General features: G+C 44.8%; 1 protein-coding gene across 4 annotated transcripts in view; it reads right to left on the bottom strand.

Moving 5' to 3' along the window:
* Window positions 1-4,031: 4,031 nt before the first annotated feature.
* LOC130295308 (uncharacterized) overlaps window positions 4,032-16,457 on the bottom strand; it is a 34,168-nt gene continuing 21,742 nt past the window's right edge. For all 4 annotated transcript variants that reach the window (XM_056545942.1, XM_056545940.1, XM_056545941.1 and 1 more), the window contains one exon: window positions 4,032-12,375. In XM_056545942.1, the coding sequence (XP_056401917.1) occupies window positions 4,286-5,647 (1,362 nt within the window). In that variant the 5' untranslated portion in view covers window positions 5,648-12,375 and the 3' untranslated portion in view covers window positions 4,032-4,285. The remainder of the gene's footprint in view (window positions 12,376-16,457) is intronic.

The following is a 16,457-nucleotide window of genomic DNA, read 5'->3' as shown; positions in this document are numbered from 1 at the left end:
GTGATGGCGATACCTTTTTTAATAAAATTTCATAGGGTACCATTAAAAAAATAATAATAAAAACGAAACAGTAGTGATGGAAAAAATGTTATCTAACGAAATGTATCTTTTTTATAACAAAATTTTTTATACATTTTTTATACAGGGATCAATTTATGTGGGCGGGCAGGGAACTAAAAATATGGCCTACAATAATAAAAATGTAGTGTGGTGTGTGTGTTTTTCACTTTTTGTTCTTTATTTTTTAGGTGGTACTAATACTCCCAGCATGGAACACACACTGTTCTATCATGGGAGTAGTAGTACTTGTACTAATTGACAGATCGCCCATTGCGATCCTCCTGTATAATGTATAGATGCGGACAGCCGCTCTTCTATGGTCCCCTGCACTGCCATATATATGCACCTATTCATATTTCCCCCAGAGAGCTTTCATTGACCAGATGGTTCCAGCCAATTACAACTCTCTGTGGGAAATTTGAATATGTGCATATATACGTCAGTGCAGGGGACCATAGAAGTGCGGCTGCCCACATCTATACATTATACAGGAGGATCACAGCGGGTGTCAGGAGTGTGATCTTTCCTTAACTGCAGGTACTACTACTCCAAACATGGAACAGAGCGTGCTCCATGATGGGAGTAGCAGTACCTGCATTAATAGACAGATCACAGCGGGTATCACTCCTGACGTCCGCTGTGATCGACCTATCTATTGCAGAGATGCAGAACGGCTCTATACAGCGCTCGCATCTCTGCACTATACTCCGGCCAGTGATGTGAATAGAACATCACTCATTCATATTTCCCTCAGAGCGCTGATTGGCAGCAACCATCCGGCCAATCACCACTCTGGGCGGAAAATATGAATAAGTGATGTTCTATTCACATCACTGGCCGGAGTACAGAGCAGAGATGCGAGCGCTGTATACAGTCGCTCCGCATCTCTGCTATATTATGGACGATCACATCGGACGATATGGCTATTAGTACAGGTACTACTACCCCCATCATGGAACAGTGTGTTCCATGCTGGGAGTAGTAGTAATACCTAAAAAATGTTTAAAAAAAATAGAGAGAGAAAAAAGTGAAACACACACACTTTAAATTAATTAAAGTTTCATTATAAAAAATATAAAGTTAAATAAAAAAACTTTCCATCACTACTGCATCCTTTTTTTTTTTTTTTTTTTTGGTACCCAACAAATTTTTGGGTACCAAAAAAAAAGGCGAAAGGGGCCAAAAATGCAATTTCCACACAAATGAAAAAACACCAGGAAAAATGCCAGATGCAGGAAATTGCACTGGCATTTTTTCTGGTGTTTTTTCAAACCAAAAAACGCAGGACAAAAAACCAAGTAGAAACTTAGCCTAAAAGTACTGGAAGGGTAAAGATTTTTTAATAGAAGTCATTTACAAATCTGTTTCACTTTCTGCCACCAGTTTATTTAATATAAAATGTTTTCCACTGGAGCACCCCTTTAATTGGTGGAGCGATCGCTGAATGGGAGAGAGATCATTCTGCAACTAACTGTATTTTTGCAACAGCTGGAGACACCCTGGTTAGAAAACACTGGTCTTTTGAATGGAATGCAACTCATTTGTGTTTCACTGGGTGGGGTGGCTGATATGTGGGAGGGAGGAAATGTACCTCATACTTACAAACAAGGAACTATGGGATTTGTAGTTGAAGAAGGAAACTCCAACATGAAATAGCCAGTTCACAAAAAGATCGCCACAGTGTTATGGTAATCTCACAACATAGTCATTTAGCCCCAAGACAAGTACAGATCCTACTTAAGCATGTCCATTACTGTCTGGCAGGTATGTACTAAAATCACCTTATGGTGGATAACCCCTTTAAAGGAAACTTAACTCTGAAGTGACTAATGAGTGTCATGCGTGTGTAATGTACTTAACCTCTTTGCTACCTTTCAGCGACGGGATTACTGGGCAAAATACAGTCACATAAAATGTAATTTTTTTAAAAACTTATTTATTTATTTACCAGACCTGGACCACTTCAGATAAAGAACCCCAAAAAGAAGGGTTAATGAGGGTTTTCTGAGTTTTTTTTTTATTACAATAAAGTTTTTATTAAAACCTGGTGTTTTATCAAATGTGTACTCACTGGGACCAGGGGTACAGCAAAGAGCCAAGTAGTAGCAGGCTGGTATTATTAAGCTGGAATTTGCCAAAATAAATTACCCTTGCCACCTTGGTAATGCCAGGCCGATGTTTTGTACCAGGTTTGTTATGTAAAATAGGGGGGTTAAGACTTTAACAGAAAATTTTATTTAATAAAAAAAACTGCCAGGTACCAATCAAGTAAACTACAACTCCTATCATACAACTGTTAGTTGTAGTTTTGGAGCAGCTGGGCTGCAGCAGGTTGGGTAGCAGAGTGTTGTACACTGTACAGCACTGTCCACCAGATGTCCCAAAATTATAACTTCCCTCATGCCTGAAAGACCCAGACTACTTCAGATCAAGAAACAGAGAAAGAACTTTATAAAAAGGTTAACAAGGATTTTTATTTCAATTATGTTTTTTTTTTTTAAACTTGGCATGTGTCTTTTTCCATACTTATTTTTTGCCATCAATAACGGGGTCCATTACTAAGCTAGGCTTAGCTAGGCCCTTAAAATGATACCAGCCTGCAATTGGCATTTTTGACAGTCCAGACCTGCCAGGACCTTGTTCTTTCCTTCCTTCTTTTCCCAGTGACTACTGGGATAATACTGGGGTAGAAGCATTTCACAGGCGAAAGCTAAGCTTGGCTTAGTAATGTATGCTATCAGTCACTTTTCTCTACTAAGCCAAAAAATAGGTAAGAAAAAAGACACATAAAAAAACCACAAAAAAAACAAACCTTTATTTAAATATAAAACCCAATAGAGCCCCTCATTAACCCTTTCATTAAAGGGGTACTCCGCCCATAGACATTTTATCCACTATCCAAAGGATTGGGGATGAGATGTCTGATCGCGAGGGTCCCGCCGCTGGGGACCCCCGCGATCTCGGCTGCAGCACGGCTGACATCCGGTACGCGGAGTGAACTTTGCTCTGTGCCGGAGGACTAGTGATGTGGGGCAAAGACTGGCGAGGTGGGGCCCCCTTCCACAGACTTGCATTGAGGGAGCGTGGCCGTGATATCACGAGCAGGGCGTGGCTGTGACGTCACGATCCCCCGGCACTGCACCCGACGCTCTAAACAAACGCCGGGTGCAGCAGGGAGATTGCGGGGGACCCCGCGATCATACATCTTATATGTCTAGGGGAGGAGTACCCCTTTAAGTAAAAAATAATCTTCAATTCTTGAGCTCAAATAGCCTTGTTCTTCTTCCACCTAAAAAAAAAAAGTAAAAAGAACTACAAAAGAAGTAAAATAAAATGTATACATACCTTTTGTACCAAGTGGCATCTTTCTGCCTCTGTCCTGGACAGCAGCGTTGGCATGCTGTGCAGTTCTGACAGAACTAGTTCAGTCTGAAACAAACCTTTTGTTAAGGTTTGGCTGAAGCAGTCAAACCGAACTTTTAAAAAGTTTGCTTATCTCTATTGTGCATTATTTTTTTTTTAACCTTTACGGGACCATGCTCTAGAAAAGTCCCAAATGTGGTTGGTGTGCAAGCTACTCATATGTAACTTAGGTTAGGCAAGGTGATTCTTGAAAAGGGTCTTAAAGGGGTATTCCAGGCCAAAACTTTTTTTTAATATATCAACTGGCTCCGGAAAGTTAAACAGATTTGTAAATTACTTCTATTAAAAAATCTTAATCCTTCCAATAGTTATTAGCTTCTGAAGTTAAGTTGTTGTTTTCTGTCTAACTGCTCTCTGATGACTCACGTCCCGGGAGCTGTGCAGTTCCTATGGGGATATTCTCCCATCATGCACAGCTCCCGGGATGTGACATCATCATTAAGCAGTTAGACAGAAAACTTCAGAAGCTAATAACTATTGGAAGGATTAAGATTTTTTAATAGAAGTAATTTACAAATATGTTTAACTTTTCGGAGCCAGTTGATATATATAAAAAAAGGTTTTGCCTGGAATACCTCTTTAAGGCACTGCAGCACAAAGTCAAAGTGGCTGGTGCAATCACAATAATATTGGCTTTCTGTGGTAGGGGGTAACTTCCCTTAGAACCAATGCTGCATGATAGGAGCAACATGACTAGAGATGAGCGAAATTTTTTTTTAATTCTATTTGGCCAAATCGCCGAATGTTCCCAAAAAATGTGGTACGGTACCAATTTTTTAGTGCCGAATCTGTATTAAAACGGCTATTTCTGGCCTACAGAGAGCCTCAACAGGCGTGTAGAACACTTCGCCTTACTGTAACACACATAGGGTATGTGCTGGGTTAGTGAAATAATACTGTTATACAGTATGACATGCAGATTAGAAGTGGCACTATTAGAATCACTGTCGCAGAGCGGCACAATGAAAGAGCCTGGAGGTGGCATCAGTATGAGGAGACCATATAGTGGCTGAATGACACAGCATGGTGGTGGCGGCAGCATTATGAGACCATATAGTGCCTGAATGACACAGCGTGGAGGAGGCAGCAGCATGAAGAGACCATATAGTGGCTGAATGACAAAGCCTGGAGTTGGTGGCAGCTTGAGGAGACCATATAGTGGCTTAATGACACAGCCTGGAGGTGGTGGAAGCATGAGGAGACCATATAGTTGCAAAATGAGACAGCCTGGAGGTGGCAGCAGCATGAGGAGACCATATAGTGGCTGAGTGACACACTGTGGAGGTGGCGGCAGCATGAGGAGACCATATAGTGGCTGAATGACACAGCCTGGAGGTGGTGGCAGCATGAGAAGACCATATAGTTGCAAAATGAGACAGCCTGGAGGTGGCAGCAGCATGAGAAGACCATATAGTGGCTGAATGACACAGCCTGGAGTTGGCGGCAGCAAGAGGAGACCATATAGTGGCTGAATGAAACAGCCTGGAGGTGGTAGAAACATGAGGAGACCGTATAGTGGCTGAAAGGCACAGCCTGGAGTTGGCGGAAGCAAGAGGAGACCATATAGTGGCTGAATGACATAGTCTGTAGTTGGAGGCAGCATGAGGAGACCATATAGTGGCTGAATAACACAGCCTGGAGTTGGCAGCAGCATGAGGAGACCATATAGTGGCTGAATGACACAGATTGGAGGTGGCGGAAGCATGAGGAGACCATATAGTTGCAGAATGAGACAGCCTGGAGGTGGCAGCAGCATGAGGAGAACATATGGTGGCAATATGAGACAGCCATGAGCTGGCATCAGCATGAGGAGAACATATGGTGGCAGTATGAGACAGCCTAGAGCTGGCATCAGCATGAGGAGAACATATGGTGGCAGTATGAGACAACCTGGAGCTGGCATCAGCTTGAGGAGAACATATGGTGGCAGAATGAGAAAGCCTGGAGGTGGCATCAGCATGAGGAGAACATATGGTGGCAGTATTAGACAGCCTGGAGCTGGCATCAGCATGAGGAGAACATATGGTGGCAGTAGGAGACAGCCTGGAGGTGGCATCAGCATGAGGAGAACATATGGTGGCAGTATGAGACAGCCTGGAGCTGGCAGCAGCATGAGAAGACCATATAGTGGCTGAATGACACAGCCTGGAGGTGGTGGATGCATGAGTAGACCTTATAGTGGCTGAATGACACAGCCTGGAGTTGGCGGCAGCAAGAGGAGACCATATAGTGGCTGAATGAAACAGCCTGGAGGTGGTAGAAACATGAGGAGACCGTATAGTGGCTGAAAGGCACAGCCTGGAGTTGGCGGAAGCAAGAGGAGACCATATAGTGGCTGAATGACATAGTCTGTAGTTGGAGGCAGCATGAGGAGACCATATAGTGGCTGAATGACACAGCCTGGAGTTGGCAGCAGCATGAGGAGACCATATAGTGGCTGAATGACACAGATTGGAGGTGGCGGAAGCATGAGGAGACCATATAGTTGCAGGATGAGACAGCCTGGAGGTGGCAGCAGCATGAGGAGAACATATGGTGGCAATATGAGACAGCCATGAGCTGGCATCAGCATGAGGAGAACATATGGTGGCAGTATGAGACAGCCTAGAGCTGGCATCAGCATGAGGAGAACATATGGTGGCAGTATGAGACAACCTGGAGCTGGCATCAGCTTGAGAACATATGGTGGCAGAATGAGACAGCCTGGAGGTGGCATCAGCATGAGGAGAACATATGGTGGCAGTATTAGACAGCCTGGAGCTGGCATCAGCATGAGGAGAACATATGGTGGCAGTAGGAGACAGCCTGGAGGTGGCATCAGCATGAGGAGAACATATGGTGGCAGTATGAGACAGCCTGGAGCTGGCAGCAGCATGAGGAGAACATGTGGTGGCAGAAAGAGACCACATGGAGCTGGCATCAGCATGAAGAGAACATATGGTGGCAGTATGAGACAGCCTGGAGCTGGCATCAGCATGAGAAGAAAATATGGTGGCAGTATGAGCCTGGAGGTGGCACCAGCAGCATCAGGAGTCCTGAAAGTGACCCGGTGACATAGTGGGGTGGTGGGTGGCCATACGCAATACCAGTACCCGGTGAAAAAAGGAGAACTTGGCATCAGATGTGTGGCATCAGGCGGGTAGCAGGATCAGAATAGTAGCTGAGGCAGGTAGGCAGAAGAAAATGGTCTCTTTTGTAAAAGTGTTAGTTTACACAAGTAAGTATTGAGGATATGCATAACGTAAAACTTAAAGGGGTTATCCAGCATAAGGTGATTTTAGTACGTACCTGACAGACAGTAATGGACATGCTAAGGAAGGATCTGCGCTTGTCTTGGGCTAAATGGCTATGCTGTGAGATTACCATAACACTGTGGCTAGCTTTTTGTGAACTTGTTTTTCCTGTTTTCAGTTTTCTTGTTTGCCTACAAATCCCATGATTTTCCTCCTTCCCACACATCAGCCACCCCACCCATTGAAACATAAATAAGCTGCAGACCTGTGGTTTTCAATCAGGGTGCCTACAGCTGTTGCATTACTTGCAGATTGCTCTCACCACCCATTGAAGCAGACAGGATCATTGTCATCAGCTGACTAGTGAGTCAGGTCTCGACCGCATTGCAAGCTGGGAAAAATCAGAGACAGCAGTCATTTTGTATGCTGGTAAAAATAAATATTGGGGTGAAAATCACATAAGAATTGTGACAAAACCATCACACACAGGTACAGACACTATATTATGAACTACACTAACTTTACAGCCCCTGTAGCATAGTCAAATTAAAAAAAACTTTAACTGAATAGTGGCAAGGCTTGTACATAGCTTATGTTCAGACCCCGATCAATTTCAAGAATGATCTGAGAGAAGTGTGAGCTTATCGCTTTCTCTCCCGGATCTGTGTCACAGGACTGTAATGTAACCCTAGGGGCCGTCGTCCAGGTCTCAGACACAAAGAGGAGGAAAGAAGCGTGTAGCTGCCTACTTCTCTCCCTGCTTGTTCTCATCATCCAACGGGGTCTAAACATTCACACCCTGACCAATAAGAACTTTTTACATGCCTCTAGGACATATCAAAAGTTTCTTTCATTGACAGGTACACTTTATTAAATAATGTCACCATTTAAATTAGAATAACAGAAAAATCACACTGTGCGCCTCAAAACAAAAAATATATTTTAGTGTTACAACATGAAAATATATCAACTGTAAAACTACTAAGTATTGTCCTCTATGAATAAAACAATACAAACATGGCTCAGAGGTTGGCAGTATGCTCTAAAGCCAAATGACAACTAAGTGCCCTGGCGTTCTCCTGACATTGTAGAGCATTTCTTACGTACATCATAAAATTAGTAGTAAATAGGAGACCTTGAGTTGTCCTCTACTGTCATGTTCTCAATCCAAATTCTTAAAAAGCTGAGTGACAGTTGCTCAGTGAAACCATAGAAGTATATAGGCCTAAAACAGTAAAATTGTCAGGGCCACCTGTGCTTTTTCCATTATGCCCATCCTCAATCTGGTAAACCCTTATGTACATTTGGTGATGTTTATTAAGTGAAAAGACAGAAATAGGATCCTTTATCATGTCAATTTAAGGTCCAAGGGGTAATGAGTTGTTGAGACACCCAAGATGGCATAGGATGTACTATGGACCCGGCAATGCTCTTTGAGATTATTTGGAGGTAGCTGCCCTTCAACAGGTATCCTAGTCATGTTTAAGGCTTTTGTATGGGTAGGACATTGATTTAGGGGTTGAACATTGGCTAACAGTGTAATTACCTGCAATACCGTCATCTAGACAAGAAGTATCTGCCTACACGGCTTCACTGATTTCAGATATTGATAGCCTATCCTTAGGATTGGCCATCAATATCTGATCGGCTGGTTGTCGTAACTCAGCCAGGTGTTCAGATAAGCCGTGACAACTAGTTATTGGCAATGTTCATCAGCCAGAAGACTTGGCTCTGTACACTGAGTAGTGATGGCACCGGGATACTGCAGCTCAACTTCCACTCAATTCAATCCTGAGGATAGGCCATCAATATCTGAAGGTAGAAAACACCTTTAAGGCATCTCTTTTGACCCATATTATACATTTCATGAACTTTTGAAATGAAGTGGCCCAATGTTTGCTTGTAACTGCATGAGTTCCATGTGGTGGCAGAAAGTAGCATATAATCGAGAGTAAGCTCCTAACTGGAGGAGTAATTTGAAGATGCTGGGTCCCAATGTACAATCTGCAACAGAGTCCTCAGATGCAATGCTTTGTTTACAGTACTGATCTACTCATATAGGAAAGAGAGACCTTATGGGCCCTTTAAGCTCCTGGGCCCAGATGCACCCTCTGCACCCCCTCATAGTTATATCCCTGCCCCTAACTACAGTGCCACCTGTACTGTGCTGATAGGGAGCCCAGAAAAATTGCAGCTATAGCAGGAATTATTGGGCCTTGATGAGCCAGGGGTCTCAATAATACCCTAAAATGTGCCCTACCCATTAGATATATGTGGGCTGAACTACAGTGCCACCTGTACTGTGCTGATAGGGAGCCCGGAAAAATTGCAGCTATAGCAGGAATTATTAAGCCTTGATGAGCCAGGGGTCTCAATAATACCCTAAAACATGCCCTACCCATTAGATATATGTGGGCTAAACTTGCCAATGAGACTGGCCAGCCATCTAATGTGCATAGTGGCCTCCTGATTGTCCAATGACAGATGATGACAGGAAAGAGAAGAATGAAGCATGTTGGATTTTAAGTGCCCAGCCTTTTGTTCTTTGGGAAAAGGGCCGCCGCCAGAGGAGTCTGGTAGCATTCCAGTCTTCCCATTCAGAACAGATACACAACAAGCTGAGCTGAGTAGACATGGGTATAGGGGATCAGGAGAGATAACTATATTAAGTGTATGGCACAGCTTATATAGGAACAGATGTTACAAAGATGCAGAGGAAGACAACTCAAGGAGTCCTATATTTCTTTCATGGTTGCTAGAAGTTCAAATATGTCTTTGGTATTAAAAAAATGTTGGTTTCTCTCCTTTGGCAATTTTACTTCCATTTATAGAATGCACGGGACATAAAAGACAACATAAGCATTTGTTATAGGAAATAAATAATCTCAAATTAGCACAGCGGCACCCAGCTATATAATAAAATCCATCACATATACAAGATATCAATGGGGATCAACCCTCAAAACACATTATTTCTTGAAATAAGTCATCTTTTTACAAAAATAACTGCTTTTCTTTCAAAGAAAGGAAAATAGAGGCAGATTATACTATACATGATCAAGTCAGACATGAGTTATCTCCTAGTAAGGCCCTATACACACTTGTATTAGAATACGTTATATTTTTTTAAACGCAAGTCATAGGCATAACTGGCATACTTTGTGCATGTCTTAGGATGGAGGTCCCCTTACACATTAAAATGTTGGTATTCATCTAATGTGCATGGCCGTCTTAACATATTGGGGCAGAACTACTAATCCTGTCTAATACTTAGACAGCATAAATATAGACCAGTCTGAAGAAGCACCAATTTTATCACAGTAGCTCATGCTGTTTGATAAATTTGGTGCATCTTTAGTTGTCTGAAGGCCCTGAACAGGCCAACATTGCCCTGTGTAATAGGGCCAGCAATCAGTGACGGACAAGCGAAATTGTGTGTTGGAAAGCAAGCATTGGGCCATCTAATAGGGCCATTACTTTATACCACCTATTGGTTGGCTTATATAATGCTAATATCAGGTTGCAATTTTTTTGCAAGTTGTTTTATTTTATGCCACACCCCCTTACCAATAGGCCACAGCCCTTGTAGAACAAGGCACAAAAAGTGTCTAAAACGTGATAATTACAAGGTATGTTTTCCAGTTTGTGATTGGAGCCTGATCATAGGCCTTTTGTCCGTAACCTGAAGAAGCAGAGAACATTCCTGAAATGCGTTGTTTTAGGAAAATGAAAAGCCTTGGAGTATCTAAACCTTGGATGGTTGGAGTGTACATTGGAGTGACAGTATCAGTGCAGCTTCCAGGACTTCGTTTGTTGTGGCAGCAAAACTAGGAAAGTACAGTGTACACTTCCCCAGTTTTTAGGCCCTGTTTACACAAGCAAATTCCAGGCGGAATCCGCTGCCATCTTATTGATTTCAGCTGCTCAGTTAACACGTCGGACGTTTCACAATGGACGTTCCAACATAGGAATGAGATTCCAGCGGAAGATTGAAAATGTTCAATCATCTTCTTGAATCCATCAGTAGCTTTGCTGATGTCTCCTCTCACCAGTGTTCCCCGGCCTACACCTCTCCTCCCCACACTCCTCTGCCAAGACAGAGCTGCTACAGCATCATGCACAGCCCCACAAGATCCACCACTTAAAATGGTCAGAGTGTTGTGTGTCTAAAGGGGGAGAAGGTGCGATACCGGTAATACCAGCAAGTCAGTGCTGCCGAGCTGTTCTATGTCCTTCACTAGCACAGCCTGCAGTCTCAGCACCATCTAAAGCCCATTTTGATGTTTAGGCTGCAGGCTGTACTTAGGCTGCAGGCTGTACTAGTGAGGCGCATAGAACAGGCCTGGAATAAATTGTCTAACGTATCTAAGTTTGAATTTTGTGTTTATTTCCACTGCATATTGCCACAGTAATAAGTGCTGATTACACCTTATTTCTTCTCCAGTACCATGGAGCAGAAAGGGCACGGTTCAAATGGAATTCAGCAAGAAAATATTGCTTGCTGAGTTCCATAGTGTGAATGAGCCCTAATGAAGACAGAAAAGACCAAGTAGGAGCTGTAAGAAGACAAAGTAGGAATGCCACGTCCAGTAACTGACAGGAGCCACCCCAGCCCAGTGGACAATGGTCCCAATATCTAACATGTTGCCATTCTCTATGATGAGACAACACCTTTAACATAAATTATTTCTCTATACTTCTCTGTTAAAATGATGTAAGATAAACAGCAGTTAGCCCTTCTGCATTTGCCTCTTCTGCATTTTCACTCCTATGGAGGATGCATGGCATATTCCTTGCCCAATTTGCTTCAGTTATGCCAACCACTTGTGTCTAAACACTGTAATATTCTAATGCAAGTGTGAATTTAGCCTACAATAAAGATGAACTATTAACCTGAAAACTACCAGCTTATACAGACTTGTAGCAAACACTGCCCTGTGACAAAACTCTATTCAAAATGCTCAGAATAAAGCTAAATCTCATGTTCAATCAAATCTAAAATGAAATATCCAAAAATATCTAAAAATGCAATGATCTCTCGTACAATATCTAGCATCGTCAGCAATAGACACATGTGCATCATATGCATACAGGTCATGAAAAAGCAATGCAACTTTGAACAATCACATAGGTAAAGTGTCGGCCAGCAGGCTGGTTTGTGTTGCTAATTTCACCGGTCGCTTTTGATCTCCTATAACTTTACTTGTAAGCTGTGCCATATTGTATCGCGGTTTCCACTTCTGGACGCCATTGACTTTGACAAGATCCAGTCCGGGGACGGCGGTGGTCAATCTTTCAGCCTGTATATTAGCAGCGGAGAGTTCTGTGTCAGGTGACTGTTGGAATAGCCCATCGGACACATATTTTCAGCAGCATAAGGCACAATATGATATGAACACAACTCCTCATAGTGCAGCGATTGGGAATAACAACCTTTCACCATGAGCTTCACCCGTTTTCTAGCGTCTGAATACGGACTCCTGCTGCTAGGGCTTCCCTTGTAGTAGTCATAGTTTTCATCGGCTTCCAGGTGGATCTTCCTGAGCAAATTATTGATCAACACTGATCTCCGTAAGTAGATTTCTGGGTCTTCTAGGAAGCGAAGCTTTTCCAGAGATAGTTTGAGGATACAGGTCCGGTCTTCTGGTATTATCAGGTGCTGGAAAAATATAGAAACATCATTAATTAAACACCATAGAGCTAAAAATGGGTATATTTTATCCAAGATATTCAAAACCTATTTGTGCAAAAAATATGGCTAATATGGCAGAAGAGTATAACCTGGGTTGATGGCTTCAATGTCCCTTCTGAGATTCTGATAAGCAATACAAGACAATCTCAATGGATATGATTAAGAATGAAATCTTCATGTTCAAAACGCGTGAGTCATGCATTTCCTGTTTTGGTGTGTGTATGGTGGATTTTAAGAGCATTGACTAAAGCTGAAAATGCTGAACTAAAAATGTGTCTAACCAGTGAGCAAGCTTCTGAAAGAGAGATACTTTGCATATTCTTCTTACTAAAATTCCCAGTGAAGAATGAATGGTCAAAAAGCTTCCACATATGTTTTGGCATGTAATTAACAGTCATAGCCGACCCCCGCAGCGCGAAAACAGCATTCAGAACATTTAGTTCTGAACACTGGCCAGTGGAGAACCCCTTTAACATTGAGGCCTGGACAGATCATGCCACGCCACATTCCAGGTGACAGAAATATCTTAGTTCTTAGTTCTGTGCAAACGTACCAGAAAAAATAGCAGCCATCTCTGCATTGCATAATGTTACGCCGAGCGCTCCGGGTCCCCGCTCCTCCCCGGAGCGCTCGCTACACTTCCCTCACTGCAGCGCCCCGGTCGGTTCCACGGACCCGGGGCGCTGCGTTACCACCTCCGGCCGGGATGCGATTCGCGATGCGGGTAGCGCCCGCTCGCGATGCGCACCCCGGCTCCCGTACCTTACTCGCTCCCCGTCAGTTCTGTCCCGGCGCGCGCGGCCCCGCTCCCTAGGGCGCGCGCGCGCCGGGTCTTTGCGATTTAAAGGGCCACTGCACCGCTGATTGGTGCAGTGGTTCCAATTAGTGTTTACACCTGTGCACTTCCCTATATCACCTCACTTCCCCTTCACTCCCTCGCCGGATCTTGTTGCCCTAGTGCCAGTGAAAGCGTTCCTTGTGTGTTCCTTGCCTGTGATTCCAGACCTTCTGCCGTTGCCCCTGACTACGATCCTTGCTGCCTGCCCCGACCTTCTGCTACGTCCGACCTTGCTTCTGTCTACTCCCTTGTACCGCGCCTATCTTCAGCAGCCAGAGAGGTTGAGCCGTTGCTAGGGGATACGACCTGGTCACTACCGCCGCAGCAAGACCATCCCGCTTTGCGGCGGGCTCTGGTGAAAACCAGTAGTGACTTAGAACCGATCCTCTAGCACGGTCCACGCCAATCCCTCTCTGGCACAGAGGATCCACCACCTGCCAGCCGGCATCGTGACAGTAGATCCGGCCATGGATCCCGCTGAAGTTCCTCTGCCAGTTGTCGCTGACCTCACCACGGTGGTCGCCCAGCAGTCACAACAGATTGCGCAACAAGGCCAACAGCTGTCTCAACTGACTGTTATGCTACAACAGTTACTACCACAGCTCCAGCAATCATCTCCTCCGCCAGCTCCTGTACCTCCTCCGCAGCGAGTGGCCGCTTCTGGAATACGACTATCCTTGCCGGATAAATTTGATGGGGACTCTAAGTTTTGCCGTGGCTTTCTTTCCCAATGTTCATTACACTTGGAGATGATGTCGGACCAGTTCCCCACTGAAAGGTCTAAGGTGGCTTTCGTAGTCAGCCTGCTGTCTGGAAAAGCCCTGGCTTGGGCCACACCGCTCTGGGACCGCAATGACCCCGTCACTGCCTCTGTACACTCCTTCTTCTCGGAAATTCGAAGTGTCTTTGAGGAACCTGCCCGAGCCTCTTCTGCTGAGACTGCCCTGTTGAACCTGGTCCAGGGTAATTCTTCCGTTGGCGAGTATGCCGTACAGTTCCGTACCCTTGCTTCAGAATTATCCTGGAATAATGAGGCACTCTGCGCGACCTTTAAAAAAGGCCTATCCAGCAACATTAAAGATGTTCTGGCCGCACGAGAAATCCCTGCTAACCTACATGAACTCATCCATCTTGCCACTCGCATTGACATGCGTTTTTCCGAACGGCGTCAGGAGCTCCGCCAGGATATGGACTCTGTTCGCACGAGGCGTTTCTTCTCCCCGGCTCCTCTCTCCTCTGGTCCCCTGCAATCTGTTCCTGTGCCTCCCGCCGTGGAGGCTATGCAGGTCGACCGGTCTCGCCTGACACCCCAAGAGAGGACACGACGCCGCATGGAGAATCTCTGCCTGTACTGTGCTAGTACCGAACACTTCCTGAAGGATTGTCCTATCCGTCCTCCCCGCCTGGAAAGACGTCCGCTGACTCCGCACAAAAGTGAGACAGTCCTTGATGTCTACTCTGCTTCTCCACGTCTTACTGTACCTGTGCGGATGTCTGCCTCTGCCTTCTCCTTCTCTGCTGTGGCCTTCTTGGACTCTGGATCTGCAGGAAATTTTATCTTAGCCTCTCTCGTCAACAGGTTCAACATCCCGGTGACCAGTCTCGCCAGACCCCTCTACATCAATTGTGTAAACAATGAAAGATTGGACTGTACTATACGTTTCCGCACGGAGCCCCTTCTAATGTGCATCGGATCTCATCACGAGAGGATTGAACTGTTGGTCCTCCCCAATTGCACTTCTGAAATCCTTCTTGGACTTCCCTGGCTTCAGCTCCATTCCCCAATCCTGGATTGGTCCACTGGGGAGATCAAGAGTTGGGGGCCCTCTTGTTCCAAGGACTGCTTAAAACCGGTTCCCAGTAAACCTTGCCGTGTCCCTGTGCTTCCTCATGTAACCGGTCTCCCTAAGGCCTATATGGACTTTGCGGACGTTTTTTGCAAAAAACAAGCTGAGACTCTACCTCCTCACAGGCCTTATGATTGTCCCATTGACCTCCTCCCGGGCACTACTCCACCCCGGGGCAGAATCTATCCTCTGTCCGTCCCAGAGACTCTTGCCATGTCTGAATACGTCCAAGAAAATTTAAAAAAGGGCTTTATCCGTAAATCCTCCTCTCCTGCCGGAGCCGGATTTTTCTTTGTGTCCAAAAAAGATGGCTCTCTACGTCCTTGCATTGACTACCGCGGTCTTAATAAAATCACGGTTAAGAACCGCTACCCCCTACCCCTCATCTCTGAACTCTTTGATCGTCTCCAAGGTGCCCATATTTTTACCAAACTGGACTTAAGAGGTGCTTATAATCTCATCCGCATCAGAGAGGGGGATGAATGGAAAACGGCATTTAACACCAGAGATGGACACTTTGAGTATCTGGTCATGCCCTTTGGTCTATGCAACGCCCCTGCCGTCTTCCAAGACTTTGTTAATGAAATTTTTCGTGATCTCCTATACTCCTGTGTTGTTGTATATCTGGACGATATCCTGATTTTTTCTGCCAATCTTGAAGAACACCGCCAGCATGTCCGTATGGTTCTTCAGAGACTTCGTGATAATCAACTCTATGCCAAAATAGAGAAATGTCTGTTTGAATGCCAATCTCTTCCTTTTCTAGGATACTTGGTCTCTGGCCAGGGACTACAAATGGACCCAGATAAACTCTCTGCCGTCTTAGATTGGCCACGCCCCTCCGGACTCCGTGCCATCCAACGTTTTTTGGGGTTCGCCAATTATTACAGGCAATTTATTCCACATTTTTCTACCATTGTGGCTCCTATTGTGGCTTTAACAAAAAAAAATGCCGATCCCAAGTCTTGGCCTCCTCAAGCGGAAGACGCCTTTAAACGACTCAAGTCTGCCTTTTCTTCGGCTCCCGTGCTCTCCAGACCTGACCCATCTAAACCCTTCCTATTGGAGGTTGATGCCTCCTCAGTGGGAGCTGGAGCTGTCCTTCTACAAAAAAACTCTTCCGGGCATGCTGTTACTTGTGGTTTTTTTTCCAGGACCTTCTCTCCGGCGGAGAGGAACTACTCCATCGGGGATCGAGAGCTTCTAGCCATTAAATTAGCACTTGAGGAATGGAGGCATCTGCTGGAGGGATCAAGATTTCCAGTTATTATTTACACCGATCACAAGAACCTCTCCTACCTCCAGTCTGCCCAACGGCTGAATCCTCGTCAGGCCAGGTGGTCTCTGTTCTTTGCCCGATTTAA

Source organism: Hyla sarda, chromosome 11 (genome assembly GCF_029499605.1).
Source record: "Hyla sarda isolate aHylSar1 chromosome 11, aHylSar1.hap1, whole genome shotgun sequence".
NCBI lineage: Eukaryota > Metazoa > Chordata > Amphibia > Anura > Hylidae > Hyla > Hyla sarda.
This window is presented reverse-complemented; position numbering and strand designations above follow the sequence as displayed.